The sequence below is a fragment of the Microchirus variegatus genome, assembly GCF_963457635.1.
Source record: "Microchirus variegatus genome assembly, chromosome: 20".
Taxonomy (NCBI): domain Eukaryota; kingdom Metazoa; phylum Chordata; class Actinopteri; order Pleuronectiformes; family Soleidae; genus Microchirus; species Microchirus variegatus.
The window spans coordinates 18,504,331-18,523,984 of record NC_139821.1 but is presented as its reverse complement, the minus strand read 5'-3'; the positions used below and the strand labels follow the sequence as shown (position 1 = coordinate 18,523,984).

The 19,654-nt window shown below is 38.9% G+C and overlaps 2 protein-coding genes across 2 annotated transcripts; one reads left to right on the top strand and one right to left on the bottom strand.

Annotated features, from left to right (window-relative positions):
* Positions 1–994: 994 nt before the first annotated feature.
* ankrd16 (ankyrin repeat domain 16) lies at positions 995–7,044 on the bottom strand (the record flags this gene model as incomplete). The annotated part of the gene is made up of 7 exons (XM_083907236.1): positions 995–1,172; positions 2,315–2,393; positions 4,071–4,232; positions 4,370–4,478; positions 5,200–5,242; positions 5,361–5,581; positions 6,701–7,044. The coding sequence occupies 7 exons, from the start codon at positions 7,042–7,044 to the stop codon at positions 1,009–1,011; spliced, it is 1,122 nt and encodes a 373-aa protein (XP_083763362.1). The 3' UTR covers positions 995–1,008.
* Positions 7,045–12,898: 5,854 nt separating this feature from the next.
* glt8d2 (glycosyltransferase 8 domain containing 2) lies at positions 12,899–19,367 on the top strand (the record flags this gene model as incomplete). The annotated part of the gene is made up of 8 exons (XM_083907053.1): positions 12,899–12,917; positions 13,570–13,771; positions 15,501–15,618; positions 15,704–15,788; positions 16,076–16,188; positions 16,963–17,129; positions 17,710–17,822; positions 19,189–19,367. 8 exons carry the CDS (start codon positions 12,899–12,901, stop codon positions 19,365–19,367), a joined length of 996 nt encoding a protein of 331 aa, XP_083763179.1.
* Between the last annotated feature and the right edge of the window lie 287 nt (positions 19,368–19,654).

Genomic DNA, 19,654 nt, shown 5'->3' with positions numbered 1-19,654 from the left:
TCACACACCTTTACATGCCCATGCACAGAGATGTTGCTGATGTTTAATGCTTAGGTCTTTGTCAGCGAATGTACTGGCAAGCAGTTTTGACCCAAGCCTTTATGGGGCCCTAAGCTGAATCTGATTTGCCCCCCCCCCCCCCGTCTCGGAGTAGCCCGTGCTTGGCTAAATTGATTGAAATGTAAAACTCTTAATTGCATTAATTATAGTTGTGTTATTCAGCGGTGAAGAGAAGATAATATCCCCTCTTCTTTTTGCTCAGTTTACGTATGATGCAAGTACGTAAATACGCCCATAAATCCTCATTGAAAATGCATTGGAGAGTATGTTTTCCGTAAAAAAATTTTTTTGGATGAGAGTCAGTGGGAGAATGCTGGGGCGATGCTCCACGTCAATCAAATCACTGCAAAAGAGGCGGGACCAAAAAGATGACTTGAATATGATGATTCTGATTGGACAATGACAGATAATATGTCTAGAACACTGATAATAACTACTTTTGATGGCACAGACGGCTGAAAGGAATATCAGTACTAAGGATTTTTAGAATTTTGGATTGGAAAAAATTATCTTTCTCCTCCTCGTTGGCCGGGCGTCGCCCAAATTGTCCCTATACACCGTCCGCCCCTGGTGTTATTTACACAAAACACTTGTTTTTTTAACTATAGAAGGCAGTAAAATCAAACAAACGGTCTAGTATTAACTTGCATGTTTGTATTCAAAGTGAAGCACTAAGTATGGTGATACCAGTGGCTTGCACAAACATTTGGTAAATTTTACATACTGTGCCTTTAAGCATGTTGTCATTTTGAGGTTTGTAGAAACACAAGTTGTAAGGATCAACTGATGAATGAATTGTGAGAATAATCAACAGATTATTCTAACTGCTGGTTGCAGCCCTGTTTCTAATGTAACCCACACAACCAACATAAACTGACAGACTTGAGGTTATTGTCTTTATTTAAATAAACTGAAACGACTGCAGTGTGTGTATCATGATAGCATCTTTTATGTTGTGTCCTCAAAGCCGCGTTCAAATACTCCCATCACGCCCGGCTTCCTGGCAAGCTGCCGTGCGGTTGTGCCTGACGCATCCTCTGAATCTTCGAGTCCGGCCTGCAGAAGCACCTTGGCTGCTTCTGCGTGCTGCCCAATGCAAGCCATGTGAAGAACTGAGAAAGGAAAACACATGGATATGTTTGACAATGGTAACGCATCATATATACAAATACCATTTAATGACCAATATATATTTATTTTTATGACTACTGACTTCAGTAGTGCAGTTTCATGTCTATTTTGTTGATTTCCACTTTTCTATAATGAACAAAGAACCAATTACAATAAAATGACATGTGTTGTCATTAAAGGTACAGTAGTGTTGGTGATCAATATTTCCTTTTAGCAGAATGTGAATTGCTGACTTCTTCTTTCTCATTCAGGCTTAGGGAGGTGGCATCACCTCCATTCAGGTGATGAGCTACACCTTAAATGTTTTATCTCTGCTCTTTATGATTGCAGCCTAGAGCAGGGCTGTAACACCAAAAAGTAAAATATGCCTAAAAATATCTTCGCAAGCAAGTTTTACGCTAGAAAAATCATCTATTTTAAGAAAAAACATCTATCATATATACAGAATATATATAGATAATTGATATAAATAACTCCTGGTTTGTGTGTTCACTACTATGCATTAAGTTTGTGTTAAATACAGAAGTAAAATTCACTATCACAGATTAGTGTATAAATAAGAAATTCTCTGGTAGCAATTTTTAAAGTAAAGTACAACTTTGTTCAATTTTGGCCACTTTTCCCTCGTTTTAAGGCACATTAGTGAGAAATTTGCAAGATTTGCAAGCTAGTTTAAAGTATTCTAGCCAAGCAAAACTTGCTTACCCCATAAGATGAAAATCTATTGTGTTTTGTCAGGACATTCCTCACTGGTTTCTATATATGCATAAATAAAAGAATGTTGTTTCAATGACAGTTGTGTAGCTGCCTTTATTATAATAATTATTATAATTAGCATAATTGTCGCTGTCAAATCAATTAAAACCAGACACACCATCGCCGTAAAGCAGACTTTCTGAGGTTTTAATTTTCTATTATTCACAAGGTAACAATATGGGTCCCAAGTGGGTTTGTCTGTGGTTTCCATGGCCATGACCTGCATAATATGCCCACTTAGTACACACTGAGGACCTAGGAATTGGGCCAACATGGGTGAGGCCACCATGGAAATCACGGATAAACCTGCTTGGGACCCATATTGTCAGCCAGAATATAACCCTCGTGGGACCCAGATGTTGCTCACCGCTTCTTCCCTTTTTGTCCCGAGCATGAAGATCAGCTCCTAACTCCAGCAGTGTTTTAATTGTGGACACGTGGCCTTCCTGAAAAACAGGTGGAAACGAAAAGGGAGGGTTGAATTTCATATTGTCATTTACCAGATATTATACAGATAGTGTAGTAGGTCATTTCTTTCAACTATTTATAGTTAACTTAGCTTAGCTTAGGTGTGGGATACACGGCAGAACAGCGACTAGGTCACCAGTTTATTATTATATTACAATTATTACACAGTTACTGGCATTTACATCTTGATTAGTTCACAAAAAGATTTAGAACTGAACTTTACTTCTCAATAAGGGTCCCTCTGACTACTGTAACTTTAACTGCATGTCAAGAAAATAACAATAACAAATAACCTTCTCTGTGCAAACTTCACTTCAAAAAGTGCATAACAGGAATAATAAAGGAACTTTGAGAGGGCTCCCTCTCCCTGTGTTCTCCGCAGCCTCACATTTTTTGAGATCACAGTCTCCACCATTGCCCAACAGAGAAACATGACAACAGACAGTGCAATTTGAGCTGTAGTCATTATATTCATTTAGCCATTTTCTTTTTTTTTCACCTGTTCCTCACGTGTCGCATTTTCTGTTGGAAAGAAATGAATGACAGACAGATTGAGAGCGTCAGGTTTATTTTCCTCTCATACAAATTGCACCATCATTAGGGGATTCATCTTTCATTTTTCTCTGTTTAACCACTTCTTCCCTGACCCCTTTCTTTTGAGTCCCTGCTCGAAAATGACATGCCCAAACTAAATAGAGTAAATCTCTGCAGTTACAAGCTCTATGTGGATTATGTTGGTATCAAAATAAAGATAACACTTGTGAGATTCCACCAGAGTTTTAAGTTTCACTGTGGATGCCACAGTGTCATAGTAAATGCACATGGAACACAACATCAAAGAAGGATTTTTTTCTCTCGCCTAAGAAAATATTTTAAAGTCCTTTTAGTAAGTAAATAATACATTTAAAATATGCAGTAAGAGTTAAAATGTCTTGAAAGTCAATTATGTTTTGCTCTTATTTGGGGCTGGATCTGTGAATCTTGGTCTAGGGTGATAAAAATTCCAATGGTACGTTGGAATCTGTGGATTCTCGTATTTTTGTTTACATAATCACTCTGACGCTCCAGTGCTGCTTTTAAATGTGTGCGCTGTAACATTTGATTTTGGCTCCTGCTGGTTTGATCCATCAGTGTTTTAACTGCTAACATAAGAATGGTTTATATCAGCTTTTAGTGGAGTTTCTGACCTTTCTGTGGGTATGCAGCATGTCTGTGTTTATTAAAGTTAGATATGGTTTTATGACATTTATGTCGCTGCGTGTGAAGCTGCCACCGGTACCAGGGCCATCTGTGAAGAAGAGGTTAATAAGGAACATCTTTTATCTTTCAAATACGGAACAAATCTGTACCCCTGCTCTGCTTATACATACAAGTGCAACCCCAGTCATGTCTGAAAGTATTAGCTCATACAATTAATGTTGCATCATTTCCATTCACAAAGACCAACCAGAGGAAGAATAATAACATCACTAACAAAATTCCGCAAAAACTATGCACTGCAGCTTTAAATATCATTTTTATAAAATAATTCTGTAAAAAGAAATTCTAAAAACTGGACATCAAACATTGCCAAGTCCACTTACTCCAGATAAACAGAGCAACAGAGTAAAAAAGTAAGTACCCTGGATAAAAGCGCCGCTGTCTGAGAATCCTACCTTTGCGGCGTAATGCAGAGCAGTGAGCTGGATGTCAGTCGCTCTCTGGTTCACGTCTACACTGAGCTCCTGCACCAGGAAACGCAGCGCCTCCTCCTGGCCAGTGACGGCAACTTGGTGCACCGGCTGAGCCCCGAGTTTGTCAGCTGCTGTTGGAGACGCCTGCGAGGCGCGCACACACACACGCACACACACGCGCACACACACGCACACACACACACACACACATCCTGTTGTGAGAGTGCAGGAATATAAAGCTTTCCATGAAAAGAATATAGATGTGATAATATGTTCTCTACCTGGTGGTTTTCTAAAAGCAGCCTGGCCACAGAGATGTGACCGTTCCTGACAGCATCCATAAGAGGAGTGACTCCACAGCTGTCTGTGCCGTCTGGGCTGTAGCCACAGCTGGAAGAGGATGTGGTAATCAGTCACACAAAGCTTCAAACACAAAAGCTTCGCCGAGGCTACAAAAACTATTGTACGATACAAAAACATTTTTTTAAGTGATAATATACTTATATAAACACACTTGTGGGGAGTTTATTCAATTTCTACTAATAAACCTGGCCCTTTAAAAAAAAGTATTATTATTAATTGTATTATTATTATTATTATTATTATCATTATTATTATCATTATTATTATTAATAATAATGATCATTATTATTATTAATAATAATGATAATGATAATGATAATGATAATGATAATGATAATGATAATAATAATAATAATAATAATTTTACATCACAGTACACAGGACCTGTTGATGCACTGATGCCTCCACCAATATGTTCAAATATATCATTATATGTATATAATGATAATATATAATTTTTCTATATGGACTTTGGTGTGGAAGAGGGAGCTTTTTCAAAACGACGTCAAAATGCGTTTGTTGAATCAGAAAGTGGGTCTGACTATATCACTATATACTATAGTCACTATATATGATATATAGTGTCACTATATCATACAGATAAAAATAGAAAAGTGCCATGCACATCCAGTAAAAACATTTAGAGAGGTCAAATCAATAATCTTTTTAAAAAGAAAATTGCAAAGTCTTAGTTTTGCCCTTGTCAGTACAGGTACAGGTGATTTGGGTTAGTCGCTCCCATCCTTACCTCTCCAGCAAAATCCTTACGGCCTCCTCACAACCATGCATCGCTGGTATATCAGCAGAACAAGAGCAGAAGTTAGTGCCTGACACGTTAAATACCATAATCAAAGTGAACAATTCACAACCAGAGACCTCTTTTGAATCATGCATGTGGGGAAGTCTCACCTGCAGTGTGCAGCGGTGTCCTGCGCGTCTTGCTCTCAGTGCTCCAGACATCCGGAGCAAAAAGAAGGAGGTGCTTCACGACCAGAGGATCCCCCTCCCTGCAGGCGATGTGGAACGAGTTCCAGCCGTCCTTGTTTCTGAGCGCAGGGTCAGCTCCGTGACACAGCAGCTCCTGGATCACATCAAGGTTCCTCCGAGTGCAGGCCATCATCAGAGGAGTCCTGGGAATTAAACGGACACACACTTGTCTCCAGGCTGCAACAGTGAATCAATAACTAATCAGATTGACATGTAAATTAATTTACGAGAATTTTAATGAACTAATTAAATTGTGTTTTTATTTAAATAGTTCTGTGAATGTGAACTTTGTTGACGCAAATAAGAATTTGTTGATATTGTCATTTTGAGGTGGGGGGGGTCAAAGTTTCCCACTATTTCTAACTAACAACTTACCGATCAATCAAGAAAATAATAAAAGAGAATAATAATTGTTTGCTCATTTATCCAACTAAAATCCCCAGAAGTTGGCAGTTACAGTGCCATACAATAGTATTTGAAAATAAATTTGGGAAATAGTGAAGCATATTTGCATCAATTACGCTAATATAATGCAATAAAATGTTTATTTTTCAACTAAATTAATAAAAAAATGTGCAGTTAAATAACGTATGTATATAAAGTAGACACAACAGTGATAATTCTTCTAAATAAATGTATTACTGATTTATCAATAATAAAAAAATAAGTGATTACATTTTATTATTTGTTATAATTTTTTTTTTTCAGTGTTTCATGAAACAAGTGTTCCAAGACCGTTCCAAAATAAAAACTCTAAAAGCTTCTAGCCACATTCAAACACGCGACCGCAGGGTTTCACCACTATTCTGCCAATTTAAAATAGCACTGTTATATATTGTAATGTAAAAAAAATCTAACAAAACTGTACAGTAAAAACGTATATATATATATATATATATATATATATAGTAACTATTTTATCTTATCTTGTATATAACTTTATTTCTACTATACGTGGCAATTATGCCATTATTCTAGGATGAGGGAAAATTGCTTAAACTTGGCTTAGCCTTATATAGCTGATTTATTATATTAATTTGAGGGGTTTAAGTTGTGTTTTTAGACTTCCATGCCTGTTCTGTCGAATAACTACTGAAAAAGAAAGACACACGAGAAAAAAATTTCTCCTTCGAGCCGGATTCGAACCAGCGACCTAAGGATTTCAGCATTTAGCCTCTACAGTCCTCCGCTCTACCAACTGAGCTATCGAAGGTGAACTGCCACAAACCTGACGGTGGCGTAATTTTAGATACTGTGCTCACCAATCAGCCTTCTTCAAACTGTCCACTTTAGCTCCTTCCTGGAGCAGATAGCTAACACATGCTCGGTGACCCATGGACGCAGCTTCGTGCAGCGGCCTCTTGTAGTCGGTGTTGTACACCTCCACGTCCGTGCCTACACGTTGCACCAGATAATCCACCACATCCACGTGTCCGTATCTGGCAGCATAGTGCAACAAGGTGTCTCCAGAGCGGCCGAAATGTTGACTCTGCACAGTATGAGGAGTCGTCGAGCCGCCGCCACCTCCTGTCAGGAGTTCCTCCAAAGAGCTCAAGTGGCCGTCCTGAACGAGCTTCACCAACACTCTCTCCGTGTTAGCGTCCATCATAGCCGGGTGGAGAATCACAGGCTGCAAATGACCTCACCTACAGCACAGAGTGACCCCTCATAGTTTGTTATTTAATTATATGGTTAGTTAGTTCGACAAAGTCGTTCCTGTGCTGCTAAGAAGTGTTTTCATGTTCATTTAACACCGAGCGGCGGGGGAAATAGTAGGCCAACCATAACCTTACACTGCGATGCTAATCTGTTACCAATGAGTAAAAACCCCCAAAACAATAATGTTATTATCATTACGATGATGTTGTTACGAACATCAACGGTGGAGGTTATTGTAAAACAAATAAATGTAATGTTTTCACCCAATGTGCTTTTAAATCATGATACTACGTGTACACCTCTAAAATGTGGTATGCAAAACAAACGACAATCGTCAAATACAAAGCATTTACAAGCACCACATAAACATTAGTCAATGCATCGTGACTTAGAAAAAAGGTTGCTTTCGTTGTCCACATAGTCGGTTCTTAATATCAGTAGGTGGCGCTGTAGTCAAACAAGTTTAGAAATGAAACGATGGCGACGACGTGTCGTTGCTGAACGTTATGTTTGATGCATGGTTTGTTGTCGTCAAGAATCATTGACATTCAACCACACTAGAAATATTTTTTGTTTTACTGAACACACAAAAAACATATTCCTAAACCAAGTAACAATTACTCCGGGAAAATAATACTTACCATTTTCAAACTGAACGTAAATGTAAAGTGATAGTGTTTGATTGTCCTTTTCGAAAGAGAGACACATCTTGGGCATTATGGGAAATGTAGTTGATCTGATGGCATAGCATAGTGTTGAGCCGATCCGAGGTCATTTGACTTCGTGACATAATACATACTGTACACTATTACCTTTGATACATTTCATACAACTTTTATACTTAAAAGTGCAATTTTCAGTGATGATGATGATTATTGCTTATTTTTATTCTCACTCTGTATAAAAGTGACGCATCTGGAGCAGCTATGATTGGTTAGGAGCGGACCATGTTCCTGGCTGCATTTATATAACTATAACAGGAGTAGCTGCTAACCTACCTTGATTATAATTCATACACCTTTTATAGTTATAGCAATAAATACAATTCTAATATTCAGTGATGATAATGGTGATTATCACTGATTTTTATTCTTACTCTGTGTATAAAAGTGACAAACCTGTAGCAGCTATGATTGGTTAAGAGCTGACCATGTTCCTGGCTGCGTCTACATAACTGGAGCAGCTGGGTTACCAGGGTTAGTTCTCAGCACTGGTGGTCTTGATGAGTCACATCTGGAGGGAGGATAAAGGCAGAGAGACGTGGGGGAAGGAGAAGTGGAACCGTTGGTCAGAGTCAGTCTCAGATTTTTCATTATGGACCATGAACATCAGGAGTGACACTGACCACAGTCATCTGCCCCTTTATCCTGGTGAGTGACTTATTTAATATATGTCATACATCACATACCTTCTTATCTAAAATGCATGTTTTCCATCACTGTGTAGTTTTGCACGTGTGTGCATATGCATTGTATGTTGTGCATTTGTGTAACTGCAATTAACCAGCAGAACATTTTGTCCTGTTTGAGTATTTACCCTTTAACTATGTATATATATATACACATATATATGTGTATATATAAAACTAGTACAAAACACTGCAAATGCATGATTTACAAGGCTGTAAGGCATCGTCATTATTTTCAGGGGATAAGTGTAAAGTTTTTTTTTGACTAAATACATATTTTCTTCTCTGGCCTTTGTCCTTTTAGATAATACTCAGAAAAGTTCAATTCTGATTTTTTTTTTATGTGAGATGATGTGACATACACTTACTTCCTGGAAATGTGCTCATACAAAATACCATAGCTTTAACATTTTTTTGTTAATTGTATAGAATGTAAGGCCCCAAAGTTAAGTCAGCATTTTCTTAATTCCTAAGTCTGGCTGTGATTGTATCAATGAGGAAGAGTCATATTAAATATAAGACACCCTACATACACTTTCATTTTGCTTGACTCATACATCAGTTGTTCAAACGTGGGCCAGACACAGTGTGTAAGGCAGCATGTTCGTCCCTCTGGAAGAATTGTATCTGAAGCTAATCACTTCCAGATGGAGCAGGCTGCTCCAAACAGGCACAAACAAAGTAAGCTGTAAGGTTTGGTTTGAATCTGCAGGAAACAGGGAATAAGAGGGTGTGTGTGTCACGATGATCACTAAACTTTAACCTCTTCACAGTGAATGCACAAACATTGAGGTTAATGAAACCCACAGTCAAAATCAGTGTTGGCCACAATGAGGTGACAGAGGCGGACGCGAAATCAGAGTTGTTTACATTTTGATGTTGTTTTGTCATGTAATTGTGCAAGCAACAATCTCTTTCTCCAGTGCAGTTACGTAAAACTTTTTTTTTTTTTTTTAAAGTTGGAAGGGAACGAAGGGAACTAGGTTCTCTACTTAAGCCCTGGCATCAAGGGGGAAGGAAGGGGTGGTGGAGGCCTCTGATAAAATGCAGCCACATGTTGTCCAGTGTCTCTTCTCCAACAAGAAATGACTTGATAGATACAGAATTCTCAGACAAAAGCAAAGCTTATTAACTCTCAAGTCTCTACTTTAAAGAGTTAATAAGTGTTAATAAGAGTGCATGGGTGCATGTGTACTTTTGGTTAGGTTTAGGCCATTGTTGTGATGGTTAAGGTTATGGTAAGGGGCTGACCTGTCACTTTCAGCTGTGTTAGTGGGTTAATACTAAAAAGCTTCATCCCACCACACACATTATAGTATAATAGTGTCTTGTTTGTCAGTCATCTGTTCACCATCTCCGTGTGTGTGTGTGTGTGTGTGTGTGTGTGTGTGTGTGTGTGTGTGTGTGTGTGTGTGTGTGTGTGTGTATGCAGATGCTGCTGGGAAATAAACACAAAACATGGCTCTCCTGAGGAAAAGTAAGTCAAAGCAACATGATGGAATTTGACTGTTTTATGGTCTTGTCTGACATCACTTTACAAGACATGCTCATGTTCACACTTGTTAGGAACACAACGCATTGGGATTGAAGTAGTGATGAGCAAATTTAGCTTTTGTGAAGCACTGGACCACTTGTTTTGAAAATGGGTTCATGACTCGAAGCTTCAGATTGAGTGACCTCTCTTGGCAAAGTGCATGGCTGCTGTCTAATTAGGCAGGCTAGTTGGTGGACATGAGGCTTTTAATTACACACACTCAAACACACACGCACACACCTCAATGAGCAGTGTTGGAGAAACTATTTTATTTAGAGAAGACCTTTTGTTCTGAACCATCTTTTACTGTATGATAATAGAGGCTCACTTGTTTTTATCATAAGCATGGGGATTATTTAAAGCCGACTTAAGGCCACATTATACTTCTCCGACTGCGTATGCGTTATCCGTCTGCGTCACCACGGAGACGCCTCGAGCATTTATACTTCTGCGTCGTGGTGACGGACACTCGCTGCAATTTCCCGCCCGATCAGTAGGGGTCGCTGCGCAAGGTTGTTGTGCTTCTGGCTACAGTGAGCAATGGCGTCCGAGAAAGAAAGAGAGAGAAAGACTGTTGTTGTTGAAAAAGTGGCCGTTTCTCACTTTTCTGCGTCACGGAACGCAGTTTTAAGATAATTTGAGGCGAGAAATTGGCCATTTAGAGTCTAAACATGTGCTGTGTGTGTTAAGATATGACGTATTTATAGTTCGGCAGCGGCGTTATCGGCGGGGATCAGCTCCGCCTCTGTCAGGACGCCCGGAGCGCACTGAGAGCCGGCACAGAGCAGCTTAGCTCAGCCTGTCCTGAGGACCAATCGCAGCTCTTGCCGTCTCCGTAGTCCCTTGACGGAGTGACGGACACTTAAAAAATATTTCGTGCAGACGGAGACTACGCAGAGGCTCTTCGACAGTCTCTGCGTCGACGCAGTGTCTCTACGTAGCCTACGCAGAGCACTTTACGCAGAAGTATAAATTGGGCTTTAGACCGGAAGTTCCAATTAACGCTGTTTTTTAGTGTGTATCTGCGTCATTACCTTGTTTATGAAGCCCTGAAGGTTCAAAACAAACAGTTCAGCTACTGCTGAGAACGCTGTGTTTTATTGTAATCTCGGGCTCAGCGAGATCTCTGAAAATCCCGTTATAGTTGCGTAAACAGCGGTTCTCCTGAACAGCAGATCCTCCTGCTCCGGGCACTAGACCGTGTTGCGTACATTGAACCGCAGAAGAAGAATAACGTCCGTTGTGGAGGTGTTTCACGAGCGACAGTGTCTTCTGACTCTGGGTCTGACTCCGGGTCAGAGTCATAAAAGGGACTGCGGCGGGGAGTCGTGAAGAAGCTTTTTTTAAACATTGTTAAAACAATGTTTCGATAATGAGTAGCAGTGCATCCACTGTCTGTTCCAGAGGGGGGAGCTGCGCTTCTGAGAGTGGGTGTGCTGAATATGTCACTTCCGGGTTGAGAGATGTGAGTCTCAAATCTCGCGGCTGCATACATTTGCAACAGGAGCACTCTGTGTGACCTTTAACTGGTGAAATATTGTGTGTGAGGGGAAGTCATAAACCTTGGTCAGTCTTCAGCATTTGATTGAAAGTCCAGGTGTTAGGAGAATGTGTTACAAAGTTGGCTCCAAGAGAAAGTTATTGTGCTCACTCCTTGCCAATCAGAGCCTGGTGTAAACCAATTAATGTACACTACTATTCAAAAGTTTGGGCCCTGTTTGAAGGAAAAGCACTTTTTTCAATGACTATAACATTAAATGAATCATAAATACACTCTATACATTGTTAATGTGGTAAACGACTATTCTAGCTGCAAACGTCTGGTTTTTAATGGAATATGTACATAGGTGTATAGTGGCCCATTTCCAGTGTTCTAATGGTACATTGTGTTTGCTAATGCCGTTAGAAGGCTATTGGATGATTAGAAAACCCTTGAAAACACTTGTGCACTGATGTTAGCACAGATGAAAACAGTTTTGCTGGTTCTTTGACCAAAGGGCAAAATTATTATTTTGAATAAAAAGCAACTCTTTTGATGAATAAAAGTGTGACTTTTAATGGAAAACACAAACAAAATTGTAAAGGTGAGCCCACACCTTTGAATGATATGTATATTTATACACAGTATAAGGATGGAGGTGAGAGCAGATTATTCCAGAGAGAGTTTTTGTGTTCTTGATTCTAATGGATTAAAGTCTATCTCCAGAATTGGAAGTAGCTTCAGGCCATGTTCATGCTTGTCTTGATGTTGCCTCTATTCTCAAATATAATCATATATAATAAAGCTAACTACTCCGTAACATATTGATAAATAACTTTATGTATTTATTACTTATTTCACTCGTCGCATGATGCATATACAATGATACACTGCGATCTAGTGGAGGTGCCGCCACTTTGCGGGTAATGCAATAGCCATGCATTGTGGGAAATGTAGTTTATGATCAATGCACGCCTTAAAGCAGCATAGACCTATTTAACACAGATTTTAATCAATCAATAAAATGACATGGAGGGCCACATCTGAGTTTGACACACGTGATCTAGATAATATATTTTGGTGTATTTCTGTAGCAGCATTACAGCACCACCTACAGGCCAAGCATATAGATATAGTGTACTACAGCATTTGGGGGAGTTCTGTTTGAATAGGGCTTTAGTTGATGATTATTTGCCGTCACATTTGAAATCAACATTTTAAAAAGAAAGTCTTCAAATCTGATTGGACGTCAGCTAACAGTCGCAGACACCGCAGTTATGACCTGGACCTCTCTCTGTGTTTCAGTCAACCGTGTCCTGCTGCTGCTGCTGGTCTTCATGTTGTTTCTGCTTGTGCACAACGCACTGTTCAGAGCGTCCATGCAGCCCAAACTCTCAGGTACATTGTCTTTCATCCAAGTATTATGTTAGTGACTCTGTCTGTCTGTCTCTCTGTTTGTTTGTTTGTGCTTCCACACTTGCACTTGCCAGTATGACCACCAGATGCCGCCAGAGGCTTGTTACGTGAATGGGGTGAAGTCTGCCATCTCTGATTGCCTTGTTTTACAATTTTTAACCCATTTAGCAAGCTTTAAAAAAAAAAAAAATCTCTATTGAACGCATTTTTTTTTTTCAGGAATAGGTCTCTGAATGTACTTTTTTAAGAACATTGTATGCTTTTATAAAACAAATTTGACCTTGATGTTGTACTGATTCTTATTGTATTGCTTTTACTTGATATACTGGAAATTCCCACCTCTTGTTTTCCTTAAAAATGTATATCCTTATTGCTTTTATTACCTGTGTCCTGTATTTTGTTTATGTCTTTTGAAAGTTGCTATTCAAATATAGTTGTTATTATTTATTTATGACCATAATAAAGGCACTGTAATTCTATCAGTATCACCGGAACTACCTAATTTAATCTAAACTATCATGCAGTTGTTAAAAATTGTAACAGCTATTTAAAAATGAGTAACTGGCAGAAAGCATGTGTCAGCAGGCATGGTCAGTGTTCTGACCTGTGACCGCAGCTCCCTGATTCTTCTCAGGTCACCGGAAGACGAGTGGAAATGCCGCTCGAGGCCCTGCAGCGAGCGAGCCACAGGCAGACGATGTCATCCCCGTCATTATCTGTGCCTCAGAGGAGCGTATGGGTGGAACCATGGCAACGATCAACAGCATCTACAGCAACACAGATGCCAGTGTTTTCTTCTATATTGTCACTCTCCGCGATGCTGTGAGACTGGTAAGGTCAGTCATTTCTGATTCTTCACAGGTGCACATAAGTAGGCCTTCACATTTTCTATGCACAAACTGGCTTTTATCAACATGAATTTAAGGCTGGGCAATATATCTGTATTATATATTTTTTTTTTGTTTAAATATCATAAATATTGATACGAATTACATGGAATTGACAAAAAATGATTTAAACACTTCTTTCATTGAAGCCTAGTTATTTGTGTTATAGCAGAATTTGACAACTTTTCATGAGTTCAGAGAAACAACCTGTGTGCAGCTGTGTATGCCTATGAGGATACAGCCTACACACATTCAGATATATTTATAAGCCATATCACCCAGCCTTACAGGAATATTGGTTTCATTTATATTGTGATATATTGATATCAAATGATAACGTAGAAAAAATATATCATAATAAGAGTTTTCCCATGTTGCCCAGCTCTACGTGGATTTAAGTTATCAAAGTTTAAGTTTTAACTTGTGAACACAAGTTCTGCAGCATAGTTAATAGTTAATGTGGCTCTCTCACACTTTTTGTCTGAACTATCATTTAAGTAAAGGAATCAACTTAAAGGTGCCATACGTAAGAATGTGGCCAAAAACAGTTACTACATTCAAATTCAAAATACAGAGGTCTTTTAGGTTTTGTTTCGTTTTGGCAACCTGTGGTTGCTCGGCAGCTGAGACTCAACTGACTGCAATGATTGGTAGACGGCGGTAGGTGGCACCACTTTCCAAAACATGATTTAAAAACATAAACATGATTTGCAGTCTGCAAAATATTTTTTTTAATGCAAATATTTTGGCTGTACTGTTGTTGTTGGTGAGTTCAGTTTGTTATATGAACATTATTCCTGAGTCTGTGACATATTAGGAGGATTTTATGACCAGTTGCTTTAGATTTATTACATAATGCACCTTTAATTGCTGTGTGGATATAAAAGTTCAAGCCACACAAATTACTAGTAGTCTCAGCTACTTTACCTTTTCAACCATTACCTTGTTCAGATGTAGTTGGTGCATCTGTATTTCACATCTACTAGAGTTTATGTGCTCCCCAGTCAGCGCCGAGCCAGAATCCTAATTTCCACATCCAAGAATCCACAGAGGTCTGCCAGCACTGGTCCAAGCCTTTATGGGGACTTAAGCTGAATTTGATTTGTGTTATTTATACCAAACCAGTGTCATTCTTGCTTTTTAACCTAGATGGCAGTCAAAGGAAGCACTAACTGTGGTGATACGAACTTGAAATAAACCAGTTTATTTAAAATGTGTGCAAATGTGCACTTAATGAGTAATCTTCAACTTCAAAAATAAAAAAAATTACTCAAATAGCTATTTATCTATATCTAGATTTCTTCAATATGTAAAAAAAAAGAAAAAAAAGAAAAACACTTCCTCCACACTCTATTGGTCAGGTGCAGATATGAAATGTATTAAATTCTGTATCTTACATGTTTTATATTCTATAAATTTACCACAGAAATGATTTAATTCCAAGCTGCATTTATTCCCTCTGCCCTTGATTCCACTTTTCAGGCAAATAAAAACTAGTTGGTTAATTTGAGCTTGTGATATCAGAGGAACTCTTTTTGCATGGATTCCATTAAACCTTGTTTCACGATGATTTCTGTGCTGGTTTCTATGACAGTTAAATTGGAGAGAACCCAACATCCTCCTGTTATTCCTCACCCTGTTGACCTTGATGTCTTTTTTCACATTCTCTCGGCTGCAGGCAGTACATTGAGGAGACCGAACTGAGAGGCATCGGGTATAAGATACTGGAATTTAACCCCATGGTTCTTCGAGGAAAAGTGAAACCAGATTCTTCTCGTCCTGATCTGCTGCATCCAGTCAGTGTCTGAGTTTTTGTTGTTGTTCATGCAGCAGAGGCAACGTTACACGTCAATAAAATACATTTGCTTTCTTACTTTGCAGCTCAACTTTGTGCGCTTTTACTTGCCCTTGCTTGACATCAACCATAAGAAGGTGATATACCTAGATGATGACGTCATTGTGCAGGGTACGTATGTGTGATTATTGGCTGAAGGCAACCCCAAAAAAAAAAATACTGTAATTATACATTTTGTTTTTACTCCAAAATGGGGTGCTTCACGAGAGAAAACTTAAAAGATAATACATGTAAACAGTTTCACACTCTTCAGAAAGTAAAGGGTTGTGTATTTTACTGTTGTTTATTTAACAAAATGTTATTTCATCACCACTGCTGGAGCAGCCCAAAATGACCAGGTTCTTTCCAGACTTCTCATGTCATTTTTTATTTTTTATTTTTTTATTTTCATGTTCCAGGAGACATTCGAGATCTGTTTAACATCAAACTGAAGCCTGGACATGCTGCTGCTTTTGCCACAGACTGTGACCTGCCCTCCACACATGAGATGGTGCGCAGCATCGGCATGCAGGTGATTTTTTTTTAACTTATACAGTACATACGTATGTATATATAGATGTATATATGTGTACAGTATTTCTGTCGTGTTATTGCTCTGCATGTCAAACTACCAGTGTGACAACATGGCAGATTGCAATGCTCCTGTGAGCTTTTCGGCTTGTTTAGACTGCAGCCCAAATCGGATTTTTAAGCAAATTCAAATTGTATCTAGCTATGATTTTCTTGGCAGTCTGGACAGCTAGAAAACACATGAGATCCGATTCAATCTGAGCATCTCGGTTGCTCAGATAGGATTTCAAATACACAGCTCACTTGGAACCACACCAGAATACTTAAAAAAGTACCAGGTACCGGGTACTATCATTAATGGAAAAGCAAAAACAAACGTACAGAGTCACTCCGTGTGGGAACTGTGTAGTGGAAAAGCTCCAAAAGTGTTTTCTGCGTCACTTGCAGTGCGACTCAGATGACAACAACAACAATGATGACGATCTCAATATGGACATACGCAGATCGGATCTGATCGCAATATATAATGTGAAGAGTTGGTCAGGAAGATCAGATTCTGAGTGAATATGTTCTTCATCACCTTCGCTCTTGTCTCCAGTATCAGTTCGCAAAGGAAAAAATAAATTTTTTACAGCAAAAAAAAACATGTTATCAAAAACTGTGCCGAAGCCGTGTCGGTGTGAAAGGACTGAGAGATCGATCTCGACCTGCTTTCTTAGTTCAACCATGTTTGTAACCTTCAGTGACTCAAACTATGATACATCATCTCCTCTAGACCACATACATGGGTTTCCTGGACTACAGAAAACAGGAAGTTAAAGACCTGGGCATCAACCCCAGAGACTGCTCCTTCAACCCTGGAGTGTTTGTGGCAGATATCAGCGAGTGGAAGAAACAAAAGATCACCAAACAGCTGGAGAGATGGATGGAGGAGAATTTCAGGTACGATCAGGTGTGAGACGTTACTCCTACAACTCCTACAGACAAAAAGAGCAACACATTTGAGTATTCCCCCATCTAGCTTATGTTGTATTTGACATTTACAAAGTAGCTGTTAAGTGACTCGAAATTGCATTAGTTTTTACTTTTACTTTTAAGCACATTCCAAGAGTTCTTTTTCTATAGGGTTTAACACAGCTTCAAACTTCTTTCAAGAGTTTATTATGTAGTTTTCAGTGTTTTGCTTTGCAGAGAGGCTGAACCTGTGGCCACAGGATGTTGTCAAAATCACTCCTGACCCTTGGATTGTTTAAGTCACAAGGTGTTGCTCACATTTCTTTCTTCAACTTTCCTTCAGGTTTTATTTAGAAAAGAGGAGAGGATGAACTGACAAAGGTGTTGTTCTGGGACAAAAACCATGCAGATTTGGGGATTAGGCAAATTTGAAAGTCTAAATTGACCCCACCTTTCACCCTATGTCAAATATGATTGGGACCAGCACCCCCACAAACCTCATGTGGAGGATAACGTGATAAAGTGGTAGATGGACAAATCTTCTACCCCTCTCTTTCTCTCTCATCAGACAGAACATATACAGTAGTGCCACGGCAGGAGGTGTGGCGACCCCACCCATGCTTATCGTTTTTCATGGCAGATATACAACACTGGACCCACTGTGGCACGTCAGACACCTCGGTAAGTTCATCTCACCTCCAGAGTTAGGAATAGTTCAAGGCCATTACCAGAAGACCTGCATGTTCTCAGGGATTAATAAGTTCAATTAAATGAAATTAAATGATTCATTTCAAATAATATGGGCCAAGAAGACCATTAAGAGCTATAAAACCAATTATTTGATTCTAAAGCATAAAAGAAGCCTCAACAAAAACAAAGTTACAAGTGAAATTAACTACAAATGGCTATTTATATCTAGATAAACATTTTCTATTTCTAAGCATCATTGAAGTCAAATCACAGCACAAAAAACAGAGATGACTGGCTTTTCAGTGTTGTCTGACAGAGGGCAGCAAACTGCTATGAAGACGAAATCCATACTTCTCTACTACTTGTCATGGAGATGTGCAGGAGATTCACACAAACAACATTATGATAAGAGATGAAAATAACAATTTGTACTGAACCTAATGTACTGCACAAGACTGGACAAGCCACAGAACAGATGAATGAAATAAAGTCAGAATCAGCAGTGAATGTCACAGCTGAATGCTGACGTGTTCATTTACTGCTGATGTGCTGGTGTGTCTGCTCAACCTGAGCAAAGAACTCAGGTCAGTGAAATGTAGAGCATGGTTATCAATCGATCACTCAGTTATTGTATAGCAGGTTAGTGCACTTCAAAGACATTAACAAACAGACACAAATTCTACATCATAATAAAAATGCATTGAAAAAGTAAAGTAGGAGGTTGAAAATAAATAAATATAAGACAATGCAAATAAGAACGAACTGCAATTGTGATAATAAACCAGATTTACATAAAAACTGGCCTAAAATCTTAAATTAATACAAAAATCAACGATGCAATGAAAAGAAAATAATAAAATCAAAGATAGGAATTATTATTATTGTTATTATTTTAGATAAGTATTTATTTATTTCAATCAATACTATTCTGCCATTCTTTCATGAACGCATTATGGACAATAATATTTATTAAAGTGTCTAATGTTTAATCAAAGGCCAGAGTGAGTGGTTTTTACTTACTGCTGCTCTCAGGTCCTCGGCTAAACTGAACTCAATTGCTGCTTAACTAAAAAATTGTAATGGGAAACTAAAGAATACACTGTATTATGTATTGGCCAGGACACTCTTGTTAATGAGATCAACATTTGTTTTGTGGTTAAATAAAGGTTAAATCAAACAGTATATTACAATAAATAACACAATAGAGAAACAGGTCATTTACAGTCATTTTACGAGCATTTACTTACGGCAACTTGTATCATGAGAATGTTATTACTGCAGCTGTGGACATAGATAAAGCTTTAATATAGTGGCAGGACTATCAGGTTCATTTCAAAGAGCCTTTCTGTTTGTCCAGGCTGGAGTCCAGATGCCCGCTATCCCGAGAGCGTCCTGCAGGAGGCACACCTGCTGCACTGGAATGGCCCATTCAAACCTTGGAACTATCCTGCTGTTCACTTGGATCTGTGGGAGCGGTGGTTCATCCCAGACCCCTCCGACAGCTTCTCTTTGGTACGACCTGATGGAGACAGCTGACATCTTTGGAACACACCATTTCTGAGCCAAGGGGCTGGGGTTGGCATGACATGTGATGTTGAGGACTAATAGGAGGGATGATGGGAAACGCAGTGAATGCCACTCTGAGTTCTTGAAAATGAAACGTTCTTTGAACATTGTATGACAAAAAGTGTGGCGCCTATTCTGAATGCTGATGGCACTGCTTTAAATTAATGCCATGACTTGACCCACAAACATGTGAGACTACACAGTGATACTTGACGTGAACAATCATGATGTGATGACATTGGAAGTAAAACATGAAA